Source organism: Lycorma delicatula, chromosome 2, assembly GCF_047948215.1.
Source record: "Lycorma delicatula isolate Av1 chromosome 2, ASM4794821v1, whole genome shotgun sequence".
Classification (NCBI taxonomy): domain Eukaryota; kingdom Metazoa; phylum Arthropoda; class Insecta; order Hemiptera; family Fulgoridae; genus Lycorma; species Lycorma delicatula.
This window is the reverse complement of record NC_134456.1, coordinates 111,714,120-111,729,531: the sequence shown is the minus strand read 5'-3', so window position 1 is coordinate 111,729,531 and position 15,412 is coordinate 111,714,120. Positions and strand designations below refer to the sequence as shown.

General features: G+C 29.7%; 1 protein-coding gene across 6 annotated transcripts in view; it reads left to right on the top strand.

Annotated features, from left to right (window-relative positions):
* Nucleotides 1-15,412, top strand: part of LOC142319132 (uncharacterized) — a 103,521-nt gene that overhangs the window by 41,325 nt on the left and 46,784 nt on the right. For all 6 annotated transcript variants that reach the window (XM_075356075.1, XM_075356072.1, XM_075356078.1 and 3 more), the window contains 2 exons: nucleotides 5,108-5,257; nucleotides 12,806-12,970. In XM_075356075.1, coding sequence (XP_075212190.1) covers nucleotides 5,108-5,257; nucleotides 12,806-12,970 — 315 coding nt within the window. The remainder of the gene's footprint in view (nucleotides 1-5,107; nucleotides 5,258-12,805; nucleotides 12,971-15,412) is intronic.

Below are 15,412 nucleotides of genomic sequence, written 5' to 3'. Positions count from 1 at the left end.
GCCTATTTCATTTTCTGTTTCAAATCTATCTTATATGGCATTTTTAACCAAATTGTGTGTGCTATTCTTTGCAAGGATAGTGGCATTCAGAAATTTTTTGTGAATATTTGACACATTTTTTTGGAAAGATCCAAAATGCTCTTAAGCTTCCACAGCAACACTTTCCTTCATCAAATAAGGAATTTTTTTAGACAAATTCAGCTGCAAAGACCAAAACTACACTTCACTGCAGCATAAACAACTTTAAACCAACAACAATAGGCAAAATTAGTAATCGTCCAACCTTTTTGATATGGTATTCTTGAACCAGCATGCTAATTAATAAACAGGAACAGAACAGCTGAGATCTACTGCTTCGCTAGACATCAGAGCTCAGTGCCTTTTCTCAACTCTAAATATACAATTACCTCCATTGCTTACTGGTGCTCCATGTTATTACCCTCCTTGGCATCCTTCTCTTGTTAATTACTGCTTTGATCTTTGTCAGTACAATAAAAAGAACACAAATCCAGTTATCTTGCAAAATTAATTTTATGGTATTATAAATAGCATGCATCCTGATATTACAGATTATACAGACGTCTCTAGGAAAATTAATTCTGTTTTTGTGGTTGGCAACAGAACATACATGTTTGGCCTTTCCAGCATCACCGGATGCTGGTGATGATGAACATCATCGAATGGACATTCAAAATTTAAAGATTTCTGTGCCCAAGACGAAGTTTATGCTTCTCAAGGGCAGACAAGTTATCGTACAGTCGAAACCCCCACATTAAGTATAAAAGCTGTGTAATCAGCCAAGTGAGAGTTCATAAGTACCTAGGTGTTTTGTTTGATGAGAAGTTGCTGTTTAGCAACTACATTAGGCAAGTAGCGGCTGTCTCAGTGATGCACAAAGTTAGGAGGATTGCTCGAGAGAACTATGGGTTGTCTGGCCGTCAAATGTTCCACCGTATTGGGAAAGGCTCTCCCAATAGATTTAGTGGTGAAAGTTCAAACAGCCATGTGGAGATTGCGAAGAGACCGAGGTATTTGGGATGCAGTTTTTGCTGGGCCAATATCGGAACAGAATGGTGATCATAATGCACCGGATCTAAATTTCGTTCAGTTGCCCATTTCCCGCCTGAGGAAGAGGCTGCAGACCTTCACGATAGAAGCATGGCAGCTGGAATGGAATACTACGACTAAGAGAAGATCCCTGTACAAGTTTATACAGGATCTGGGAGGATGGTATGCCTCAAGTTCGTTATTAAGGGCAAAGGCATTGCTTCTAACAATTTTGTCTGCTTCTTGAAGAGAGTAGTTCATGATGAGTGGCAAAGTGAGTGGGATGCTACCATGAACAATAAACTTCACCCAATTAAGATCAGTGTTTCACTGTGGAACTTCTCATGCAGAAATAACGTTTGGGAGGAGCTTATTATCTCCATTTTGCAAATAGGGTACACCAGGCTCACTCATGGATTTTTTTTTATTCAAACTGGTGCACCAGTCTGTGCTCACTGTGATTGCCAACTAAAAGTGCACCACATCCTTCTGGATTGTATCTGTTATGTGACATTGCATCACAAATTTAAACTAGAGGCTAACATGCAAACTGTTCTCGGAGTTAATGAAATGAAGTTATCTTATGTTTTAGGATCTATTAGGGCTGTCTGTTTATCTTCAAATATTTGAATGACTTTGTTCCATTATTTATGCCTCTTTCCGTAAAGCAGATGGAAAATTTTATTATTTTAATCTGATATATCTTTGGTTTTTATTTTAATCTTAGCGTACATTACCGTTTTTTTCATTTTAAGATGTATTTTAATTGTTTTTAAAGATTTTTTTGTTTTTAATTGTGAATTTTTAACATTTAGTTTTTTAAAACACATACCTCATGTTTGGGCGATGATAATGCTGAAGCGTTTTTTGCCCGGAGAAAACAAAAGAAAAAAGAATAGTAATATACTCAGTCAATAGTGGCACTAGTAGTAGTAGTAGTAGCAGCAGTAGTGTTAAAAATTACACTCAAATAACTGAGTTTGAGCTAAGTTTGATCGAGGATAATTATGCATCATGTGTACTAGTTTTTGATTGTTGTTAAAGGTTTAGTGAAAAACAGAAAGAGGTGAAATCACCAAAACTGAATGATTCAGTTGTAAAGGTGAAAGAAATCTCACAACTGTGAAATTGATGAAAAAAATCAACAAAGTTTTATTATCTTGTTTATCATAACATCAAAATGATCCCTTATAATGATAAAAATTGATTAAGAAACATTACTTAAATTTTGCATGAAATTCATGCAAAAATCCACAATTTCATCTGCATGAGATCATTTTTTTCTTGTAAATATATTTTGGGAACTTTATAATTAATTTTTTTGATTCTGAAAAATCATTAATATATTGAAAGAGATTGTTTTCAGTTCATAGAAGAGACGAGTAGAAAAATTCTAATTCTTCTAATGAGCAACTGCAACAGTGCTTCTAGAGTTGATAACCCAAAAGAAATATTGTATGGGAATGGGAAAAGAATATATTAAAAGGGATTAAATGTCAGAATGCAATAATTTAAAAAAATAAATTATACTATAAATTCTGATTAATTTAAAGTATGGCAAAGTTTATTTCAGACATTAAGAAAAACGACCATTAAAAATGAAAAATGAAAAGAAAAAACACCATTATGAATTATTTGTTAAAAAAGAGTAAACCTTTTCTAGAAAGACAGTGAAGAAAGCATTAAACAAAGAGATGGTTCAGGCTTTTCTGCTGGTTTGTTCAAAAGCAATCCCTTGATAAGAGAATTTCTGGAACAGTTCACATATTGAATCCAATTGTTTTTAATGGGAAACTAAATGAAGATGAAAATTTTAAAGCAAGTATGAAGTTACTTCAAAATTTTTCATGGAATTCAGCAACTTGAAATTGTAATGTATTAGTATTTGTATCAGATATACAGTAAAACAATATTTCAATTTTTATAAAATATTTTTATTTATTCATCTTTTTAATAGTTTTGATACCCATTAAACATTAGGATAATATATCCACTCCGCATGATAAACCTTTTTAATTTTCCAATTATAAGGATTCAGCCTTGCAAACGTCAGTTGAAATAATCACCATTTCATTTTAATAAAAAGCTCTAAATTGACAACAGTGCTCTATGTATGACAAGAATATGTCCAATGTGCATTTGGATATATGTGCTATTTTGTTGAAGAGTGAGAACTACATTTTGATGAAAATCAACAAGTGTGCCAAGAATTATTGCAACTGTTGTTTTTTAATTACTATATTTTTCCCTTAGAAGAAGAAGATATTACTAATGTGCCTAGAATGTGAAGAACATGAATTGCGATGGGTATATTTAGGGAGTGGTTTCTTAGAATATCAGAGTTCAGGTAATGGTCACACATCAAAGGGTATTCTATGAGAGGTTATCTCTAAAGTAAAGACCATTTCATTGTAAAAATTTATTCTGAACACTTTATAAATATTTTTTATTTCACTTAAGCTACACACCTTATAATACTTCTCTATATAATCACCACATGAATTAAGACATTTAGCGTAGCGATACAGTAGCTTCAGTATACCCTGTTCATATTCTTCTGCTGCCGGTCCATTTAGCCACCAATTAACATTTTTAAGTTTATGATCACCCACAAATTGCTTACCACTCAAAATTTTTTTTAATTTCTTAAACAAATGGTAATCAGAAGGAGCTAAGTCCAGGCAATATGGTGGGTGATAGTAAATTTCTCATCTAAATGTTCTTAGTAAATCACGTGTCAGACCCGCAACATGTGGATTTGCATTATCATGCATGCAGCAGGACGACACCATCAGTCAGCCACTCATGTCACTAATTTGGAATGGCATGCTGTAACTTACGTAGAGTTTCACAGTAGGCTTCTGGATTTTGTAATCATTAACGCGTGGCATGAAATCAATCAGCAATATGCCGGACCGATCCCAAAAGACTGTGGCCATCAGTTTGTGTACAAATGGCTGTGGCTTGACTTTGTTGGTCTGGTTGGTGATTGAGGATGGCGCCATTCACTTGACTGCTGTTTTCTCTGTGGCATGTAATATGAAATCCATGTTTCATCACCGGTAAAAATTGAATTGAGGAACTCAACATCTTTTTCTGTGTAATACATCAAAAATTCCAAAGCAGATCCCATTCGGATGTTTTTAAGATGTCTGGCACCCACCCAACATGCAAAAACCTTTCTGAAGCCTAAACGGTCATGAACAATGCGACCATGAACAGCTCTTGAAAGATCAGAAAAAAGAAGGGCCAGGTCGGCAATCATTGAACAACGATCTTTTCTGATTTCATCAACGCGTTTCAACAAGTTCTCAGTGATTATCGGGGGCCTCCCCAAGTGTTCTTCATCATGCACATTAATTCTGTTATTTCTAACCTTTTACACTATTTTCAGACTTTTCTTTCATTTATTACATTATCACCGTACACAGCGTATGAATTTCAGCCGGCTTAACGTTTTGATGGTTTAAAAAACATATGTATCCACATATTTCACAGTTGGCGGCAACATCGAATTTCCTATTTATTTTATAACATAATAACTCGCACATAATCAAAGATACTACAATGCGACAACTTACAAACAACAATGCAGTGTGTACATTACTAGCATGGACATGAACAACAGTTTCGCCAACCTTAATGAGAGAAATTTTCCAGCAGTCTTTACTGTAGAGATATCCCTCATATTTTGCTACTGACCAATATTTGATCTACATTTGTCATATTATACATTCTAAGATTGATTTTGAATGTCTGCTATGTTAAAATATTATTACTGTGATAAACATATATTTTATAACAAAAAAAAGTATCATTTCAATTATTCAAACGTATTAGAAATTGAATAAAGGATAATATTTTAACATTAATTAGAATAGAAGTTTCAAGGAGACTTAAGAGTAGGAGATGAATTATCTACTAATTAGAAAACAACCAAATTGGAATTATTCATAGTGTGCAGTCCTTATTGCATAACCCAGATTTTAGTATTAGTTGCACCTCATGTTTGTATATAAGTTTTTACTAATTGAAACTGATCTTTAACGTGTATTTGCAGATGTGTTGAATAAAATAATAAAGGATATTGACTGCTATAGATTGACAATAGAGAAACTTGTGTTGAATAATCATGGTATTAATAAAGTTAATTATATTGACTACCGATTTACAACAAAAAATAAGAAACACAAGCAAGTCAGTAATATTGGTACGTATCATTTGAGTATAGTTAGTATGAGTAAAAATTTAGTTATATTAAATAAAGAGGATGACTCATCATGTAACTTCCTAGGTTTTCATAAATACTCTTTTTTTTTTTTTTAATTTCTCTGTAATTTTTGTAAATTACAGATTTTGTTTTAGGTATTATCTAAGTTATTCAGGTTCAACTTGTAACAGTTGTGAACACACAATTGGGACTCATTTGAAAGGTCAATTTTTTATATAAATAAAGAAATGGTTTTAGATTATTTGGAACTCTTAATAAAGTGTTTCAAAACAACATAACCAAGCCCTGGGAAATAATTGTTCATGCAAAAATAAAAGTTCCCGTAAATAAACATTTGTAAACTCTGGTTTTAGTTTGTGTTTTTTTGAAATTCATATTTCATTCAATTCATTAAAAAAAAAAATGAATTGAGTTATTTTAATGAAATTTGTTATTCAAAATTGTCATTCTTTCAAAATAAATAAAGATTTTGGTTATGAATTCAAATTTTAGAATGATGGCAAATCAAGTTTTAATTCATTAAGTATATAAATATTACACATAACGAAGGAACTATAATGGTTACAGAAAGAAAGAATTTAAACTTAAGCTGGTGAGGTGTGACGTTCCACTTACACATACAATGAGGACACCATTTTGAACCCCTTAGTTTTTTGTTACTTTTTACGTCATTTTTAAGTGAATCTTTTGTTGTAATTATATTTTATTATAATTTTGAATATTGCATAGATATAGATGAATATAAACAATACAAACTACTTCAATGTATCACTTAAGTCTAGTTGTAAACATTAACATACTCTTTTACTATGGTTTAACAAATCAAGGGATGTTTCTTAAATGTGCAAAAAGAAAAGAATATGATTTTTCATTACAAAATAAGCAATAAGTAGTACAGTAATAATAAGTAATAAAAAAAAGTACATAATAATAACTGAAATAAAAAGAAAATTGTTGTTTTAGTCTTCGTATCAGTTCATGCAAATTTTGTTGAGACACTAAATATGCAGGGTTTTTACATTAAAAAACAACGTCAAAAATACAACGTTCACTTATTCTTTTTTGCAGGATAGATAATTTATCTTTCATTTTGCACCCTTGAGGAAGTTGTCAGCAGTACCTTAGGTTCTTCTTGCAGTTCGAAAATTCTCTTTATTGAAATTTGCATACCTCAAGAAATTCTTTTATTATAACATTTTTTTGTTATATGTGCAGAAACTGATTTCATTGCTACTTCTTTCAGTTAGCCAAACCTTCTGTATAAGACTGTATGTCTTGCAATTGGTAAGCAATATACAGATGTATGATGCAGATATTAATCAATGTATAGAAAAAAAGGCATCAGCCTTTTTGTATGCCTGATACAAGAGTAATTGCTACACATCTTGTTTAAACCATCAACCCCACTTTTTGTGATACTATTATAATAGGATGTAATGTCATGTCAGCCTTACGCTTATTATTTTGCTGGTCATCACCTTTATCATGACACATAGAACTAATTAGTATTACTGCTCTGTTACGTTTTGATATACAAGAAATGTAAATGGTCATTTCTTTAGTAAAACAGTTTAAACTTTCCCCAAATTTTTCAGTTTTTGCCAGGAAACAATTCAGCTAGAATTTCTCTCTGAGAAATTTAGGGTGGCCAACATACTTTTTTTTTGCCAGTTGTACTGTGCCTGTTGATTTAGAAAATTTATTTTCTTCTGACAACCCATTTCCATCAGAACCTTACCTCTGTTTTTGCCATGAACATTTTGAATGTGCATCTGCCATGGAACAGGACTAACATTTCATCTATGGAAGAATTTGAACAGCTGGAGTAAATTCTCTGACAGTTAGCAATAAAAATATCATATATTTTTGTAAACAAAGCCACTTTGCTATTTGCCAGTGGCTTTTCTCTGAGCTTTTGTTTCAGTATTGTCACATCTTAGAACAGTAAGTAAAAGTAAAAATTTTTTTTTGTCTTTACCAGATGAAAGATTTCTCGCCCTGTTTCATCAGTAGAAAAAATTGAATCGATACTTTCACGGTTACATTCAAATATTGCTATAAGAAGCAGTATTCCTATAAATGCTTTTAATTCAACAATATCAACATCATTTAGTTCTAAGAACAATTTTTTGTTTATCCATTCCAGAATAATATGTAAAATATCATAAGAAAATAGTTTATTTCATACTCCAATTTCACTTTCATTTGGAATATTATGCCTGTTATTATCAATCTGTTACATATTATTGTATATGTTGCAACTCATACATTTCTACTCAGTTTTATTTTAGACACCTAAAATTGTTTTTACTTAGAAAAACATTTTCATCTAAATTGAACCAACTAGATAAAAAAAAATTATTTACAAGAAAAAATATGCATTATTTGATAATTTTACCAAAGGAAGTTGTACTTACATAAGTGTAAATCAATTAGTAAATGCACATGTCAGTTTGATATTGGACAAAATTGAGAAAATAACAGATGCAACAACGATCCTCACTGCAATGCAGCCTATTTACAACTGAAAATATAGCAGCTACTGCAAAGCTTGTTCCATTTGGTAGGGGTAATAATGTATAAATGAGATGCGTGCCATCATTTTGACATCACCTCACCGGTTGAAGGTTAATGGTTATTGAAATAAATTGCAAATCGAAAAGGCATTCAAAGATTATTTAAAAACCAAAGAAGTTTAGCATATAAAAATAAAAATAATAAAACAAAGTAGTGGTAATAATAATTAATTAACAATGAGCAAATAAATTTGTAACTGTACAAAAAAATGTTTAGTACAGTATTAATGGAATAAAAGTTTTGTAGTGTTTTGAAAATATGGTTTATTTGTTAATCTATTTATTATTAATTTTTTTTTCTGACCTCTTAAGTGTTTATGTAGTTCAGACTTCTTTCTTTTCCAAAAATTCTCCATTGTTTTACTCATATTTCTTTAATTTCATAATCACATTTAAGATTTTTCTTTTCTTTTGCTCTTCTGAAAATTCGGATTCATTTATCCTTTTTCCGAGTGTTTGTTTTTTCAGAATTTGGTTTTTGAAATATTTAGTATTTTATGATTATTTTCTGCTTCTCTAAACCAGCTTATTCTTGTTCCTTATTTCAAAAAAAAAAAATGATAGATTTGTTTATTTAATCTGTTTTCATTCATTCTGTACAGATATCTTTAACATTTTAATCTTCTATTCCTCATCATTTGTGATATTTTTTCAAAATCTTTTTTAGTTTCCTTTGTTTTTCTTAATCTATAAACCATGTATTTTTGTTAAATTTCTTTGTTCTGTTGCAGCTTTTTTTTCCAAATGTTTTATAACTTTCTGCCCTATACAGAGCTTCTGGAAATATTACTGTCTTGTAATGTCTCAGTTTTGTATTTTTGGATAGAGATTTTTTGTTTTATATATATTCTTTGTTAAATGACATACTATTTTCATCATCTGTACTCTTTCACCCTTGTTTTTTCTAAAACATTTGGTGTTATAATTTCCCCAGATATTTAAATTTTTAGACTGAATTATTTTTTTATTTTAGATTTTGATTGTTTGAGTTTTATTTTTGCTATTTAGAACCATTCTGATTTTTGTAAGAAATTTGGACCCAATTTTATTAGTGCATCTTCAAAATTTTGATTTTTGCTTCATCTGCATCTTTAGCTGGTATAACTAAGCGTCTGCAAAACCTGATATAAGCTGAAATGTCCACATTCAGAAATTTTTTTCGCCATTTTGATATTTTCATCAGTTCTTATATTTTAAATTTGTTTATTTCACTCCTAATAACCTTTTCTAGGACACAGTTAAAACATATTGGTGATAGATAATCTTGTCTTTATAACTGTTTTAATTTTACCTCTAAAAATTTTACTTTTGAAACTGTTTCTGTTAGAGGTTTCTAAAGGTAATTAATATTTTATTGTCTGTTATAAATTTTTATAATGTTTAGAATAGGAATTCTATGTGTATTGTATCACAATTTTTTTTTAAATTTACAAATTTGTCCTTGTTTGTGTTTAATGACCTCTCTGGGCTTTTTCTGTACAAATTTATTCACACTGGTGCAGTATTTATCTTGTAAAGATACATCTTGAAATGTAAAACAATAAGCACAACCTAAGCCATAAATAAGGAACACAGAAGTTAAATTAGGTAGCTTAGTATACAGAGTTAATGAAAAATTGTTATAGTAATGACATTTCTAACATACATTGGTAGTACATAAAAACAAATTTCTTAATATGTTGGTTGGTAAGCCTAATGAATGCAACATTATTTAACTTTTTATTTCAAAGATATAAAAGAAATCTGTTTTGTATAATAATTTTTTTTTATTATTAATATGATGAGATAATGTTTGTTGAGTCCTCAAACAGAAATTTCATCTCAGTTCACCAGACAATGAAATATATTAATTATTTTAAAGCTGAAAAGATTTGTGCAATTCCTAATAATAAATTCCAATAGGTTATTTTAATGTATAATCATTACAATGATATAGTCAAACTAACATTCTGATTTGTTGTACTGATATGGTACTTGACTTAAAAGATTGATTTCATCTTTCTTTTAAGTTCTATAGTAAACAAAGTCCACCTTGAAAACATATTTAAAAAATAATAATATTAAAAAGATAAGAATATCTTTCTTACATCTATCTATTAAAGCGAATTCATTAATTTAACTAACCTATATGTAATTTGGGTAGCTTATAGAGTTCAAGTAAACAGACTGCACTTACGACTGTTCAGGCGGCTGATTCACAAGCATCTTCTGTAAATCCTGATGTAGATAAAAGAGACTTTGCAAATTAATATTCAGAAACCACACAATATTATATTTTACAAAAATTATATATATATATTTTAAATTTAAATAAATTAAGACATGGTAAATGATCAATAAATATTTCTTACCTTGTTTGGCACATCTGTTAACTCATGAGTATTTTATTCATTAAAAGTGTTTATTGTTAGATACAAGGTTTGTGAGAAAAGACTGACTTTTTACTTACCAATGTTTTTATTTTTTTCAAACAACACTATTATCCCCTTCAAAGTAGTTCCCTTGGGCAGCTATACACTGGCGGAGTATACACTGGGCATTGTCATGATGAAGCATCCACTTGTCTGCTACGTCTGGTCTCACGTGAATCACTCTTTTCCTGAGCCTTTCAAGAACACCTTTGTAAAGCACTTGGTTGACAGTTTGTCTTGGAGGAACAAATTCTCTATGCACAATACCCCTACTGTCAAAAAAGCAAATCAGCATGGTTTTTATCTCTAATTTGCTCATTCAACATTTTTTCGGGCTAGGAGATGACGGAGTGTGCCACTCTTCACTTTGCCGCTTTGTTTCAGGATCGTACTCAAATATCCAGGCTTCATCACCTGTGATCACACGATTGAAGGATTCTTGATCATTGTCAATCCTCTCAAGAAGATCAATGCACACGTCTCTTTGATTGTCCTTCTGTTCCGTTGTGAGGTTTTTCGGCACTAATTTCGCAAAACGACATGTCCAAATCGTCTGTCAAAATTTTATGTACAGTGAAAATGTTTAAATTTAACTGTTCATTCATCATCCTTATTGTTAAACGACGGTCTGATTTCACAAGAACTCTCACATGCTCAATGTTTTCGTCAGATTTTGAAGTTGAAGGTCTCCCTGAGCGAGGTTGATCTTCAATGTGTTCTTGGCCTTCCAAAAATAATTTGTGTCAGCAGAAAAACTTGTGCTTTTGATAAGCAATGTTCCCCATAGGCCTGTTTCAACTTTTCAAAAGTCACATTTACGGATTCCCCAAGTATAACATAAAACTTGATTGCACAACATTGCTCTAAATTCCGATGCTCTATTTTCGTAACACACAACTTCACTAATGGTGCGGTCAAAAGTAATGTGTTGGTTGAACGAAGTTGAAACTCATACTGAGCATGTGGAAGGGATGAACAAACCAGTCTAGCACATACCAGTAAGCACAGCGTTGCCAGATCGCTCGCAGTGTTACCATTCTCATTACCTTTCTCACACACCTCATAGTTTCCTTGAGTTTTTTAAGAGTTAAAAAATTGTCAATTGTCCTCTAACAGTAAAAGTTCACTAATATTTTAGATTAAATTTCTATGATAATAAACAAAAATAATAAATTCAATTCAGTTTTCATCAGCTGATTGCGAGAAATCCATAGTGCTGTCAGTATTAAGAGCAGAATGAGAGGGTTAATTTTTTTTTTTTATTACATTATCCAATTTTCAATAATTTGGTTCAATTGTATCTGTTATATGTTTTGTACATTTTTTTCATTCCTGCTGGCTCGTTTTATCAATGGTTTTTAAGCATAAATTTTTAACATCAGATATTTTAAAAACAGTATTTTCTGATGCTACATAATTTTTTATTTGCCCCCAAATTAACAACTGGATTATTCACAATTATAGGGAGATAATTGAAGCACAGTTTTACCAATGGATCTTGCTAACTCATCAATTTTATACACATTAAAATTATTTTTAATAAGCAAAATCCTTTGCAATAATTGGATCTTATGTTCATCCGCTTCAAAGATCACTCTTTTTAAACTGTGCCACATTTTGATATCATTTTTTTCCAAAATACAGCTGAAGTTTTTTCCTTTTTACATGAGTAAGGGCCATTGTCTAAGACAATAACCAAATTATCTTCCACAAGAGGTAACAGATCGCTAAACCGTTTCTTAAAAGTGCCTTTGATCTCTTTATGATAGATTTAAATTAAAAAATCTAGACATCACCATTGACAAATCTGGTACCAGTGTTGATGCCTAATTATGCCTACCTTTACCTGATGGAACCTTAACAGTTGATAAGCCACACAGAAAGGCATCTTTTGACAAATTCACACCTTTTTTTTTCCAAACAAATCTTTTATGTGGCCTTCATGGACCCAATTTTCTTCATTCTATGGCCTTCTTGCCTAATTTTTTTTACTTCAGTGAGGTACTGTCTTCACCACATAATGAAATCATCCCTTTCAATTAAAGCACTTTCCCGGTCTTGTTTTTATATTTAAAATTCATACTTTAACAATTTATGAAAAGTCGTTCTTCAGAAATCTGGTAGCTCATTATCGTTGTTTACAACTTGTAACACTTTGTATTTTTTATATTGATTGTTATCTGTATAATTTAAAGCTGTGTTAAAAAACTTTTAGGTTGGTATTTTTTTGAGGAAGTTGTATTAATTTGTTGTAATTGGAACTGTTGGTTTTCTGAAATTTCTAATTTATGTAATGTATTAATAACATTTGTTTTAGTCACCGTAGAACTTATTTGGATGAAATTTTGTTTCTTTAGACTTTAAGAAAAAAAATAATCATTTTTTTCTCAGTATTGTTTGAAAACTGGTTTCTGCACTATTTTGATATTTGAGTAAGAAATTAAGCAAGGAATCACTTTGTTATTATTATTAATCCATAATAAATATTTTCAGTAGTACATATTTATGTCATTTGAATTATTTTTACTTTTTATCATTAGGAAATTTACATCTTGCTGATACTCATAAAAAAACATCCAAATATGTATCATTACCACCAGGTCAAGTGTATTTTCTTGAATTGGATTTGGAAAATAATAAAAAGAAGTTTAATAATCGACTATACTCTCCTTTAAGATTCTGTTCCAGAAAATTTGCTGGAAATGGTATGTATTATTATTTTTATAACATTGGTACTTTTATATTTAAATCATTAATTTACTAATGCATGAATTCAATAGATGATGTAAAGCTTAAAAAAGTCAAATTTTGCAGTAATTTGATTATTTCTATTGAGTTCATTAACCTTGTGCTTTAACCAAATGTACATGAATAACAGGCTTGGTTTCATTGTACGCAGAGTAAGTGAATGATTCAATGATTTTTTTTCTATCAAAAATTTTGTAGTATTTTTTTTTAAATATAACAATTTTTTAATTAATAGATATTTTTGTACACATTTTTTTGTAGGTTAAATATTCAAACATAATTCTCTTGTGATTTTATAGTAGACACTTTGGTGAACAATTTCTGTAATCTATTTAACATCTATTTTTGGTATCTTTATTGAGTTGCATTATGGAAGTTTATAGAAATAAAATAGATGTGAAGCCTGTACAAAGCAGTATATAGATAAATATTTTATTTACATCAGTATGTAATTAAATATTACATAAATCATGTCAGTAATAATAATAATATATGTTTGCTTCTTCCCACATGAAAGAAAAGCTATCACATGTTTTGTTTTTTTTTAACGATGAAGGAAAAGATTTTACCAAATTAAAATATTTTCAAAGTAAAAAAGATTTTATTTTGGTAAAATCTTGATCTAGTTATAAAAAAAACAAAGATGATATTCATTGATTATGTCCCCATTCTAATGTACAATTTAGCTGTCATGGGTGACTATTACTGTATGTGTTTATAAAATCTAAGCAACTGAAATAAAGTTTTTAAAAAATCAATTTAGCAAATCGAATAAGAAGTAAAAAATGTAAGACATTATTTAGGATCAGGGTACTGTAAGAGAGAATAGAACCTGATAAATGTTAGTTTGTTCTTCTACAAGCAGTGTAATATAATAAAATACCAAAGACACATTTTAACATAAATATAATTTAAATAAAGGTTTTTCTATGTAGAGATTTAAAGTAAGCTGAAATTTGCTGCTTATGTTTTTTTCTGTTTTTTTGGTTATTTTTCCATCTACATCCGCCTTATGTAGTGCTTGTATCTGATGTAGGTAATACTAGTCTCATGAAGTATTTGCTGAGTTTGAAGGTTTTAATTATACTCACTTCATACTAATGATGCTAACTTCATAATAATTTGAGGACAGTCTTATTTTACTCCCCCACTCCATTGTTAACTTAAGTAATTTCATTATTCAAAATTTTCTCCCAGAAACTTTAAGAAAAATTAAATAAAAGTATATGAACTTTTTTTATGTAATTTTATCCATGTGTGAATTGTATTTTTTATATGTATGTGTGTGCGTCCTGTCAACTATTTAATGATTAATTTTTCCTCATTGACCTGGCACAATTTTTGAATTTTTTTTTATCAGCAATATTTTAGAACTGGTCATTTTTTTCAGACATAAGCTGTTTCAGTCAGAAATTTTTGTTTGTAATAATTAAAATATATAGTATATTCATGTTGATAAACTGAAAAAAATGACTTTAGACATTTATGCCTTTTTATGAATTTAATCAATCTTTGATTATTTATTTGAGTTTAGAATTTTAGTTTACTGAGAGATTTATCCTTATTAAAAAAAGAAAAATATTGGTATTAATGCTACAGAATGAAATTACTGATGATCAAATTGTACTGAAAAAATTATTAAAAAAAATGATATTAATCAAATTATTACTGTGCACCCGTCAGATCAGAAACTTTCTCCATCATAGATAAAACTGGCCACCCTGTACGGGATCATAGAGGTACAAAGGATATAGCAGTTTTATATAAATTATATTTTACATAATCATCTAAAGTTAAATCGAAAAATACTTACAATTATTTATTTAAAACTTAAGTTTCTAAATTAACATCTGTTTTATATTTCGCATATCTAAGTACTGCTCTATAGTCGGTATGTGTTCAAATTTTTGAATAAATTGTGGTGTAATTTTGGACTTTTGAAATGATTATCAAAATATCTTTAATTGCACATTTTATTCATTGAAAAGAATGACAGAACATGATAAACTTAAAATTATTAACTATTAATTGATCGCTTTTAAAATAACAAAACTTCTTACAAAAGGCCTTTTGTAGCTAATTAGTAGCACCTTCTTCAGTAGACATTGGTTGCCCTGAATCATTAAAATTATTTTTAATCCTCACTGTTTTTCATTTTCTGACTATAAGCTGGAGAATTATAAAAGTTATCTTAAATTATAATTTTTTTCCTCTGAAAAAGTACAACTTTAGTAGGCAAAAAATTAAATTCATAGAATTTAATGAATTTTTTGGACCTCAGTATTGTAAAGATGAGAAATTTGTTATTTTTCTTAGAATCCACTTTTTATCTAAGTGCTTACTTTATAAGAACTGATTTCTTTTCCCACTTCCAATGAATGGTAATGGATAAAAAATTA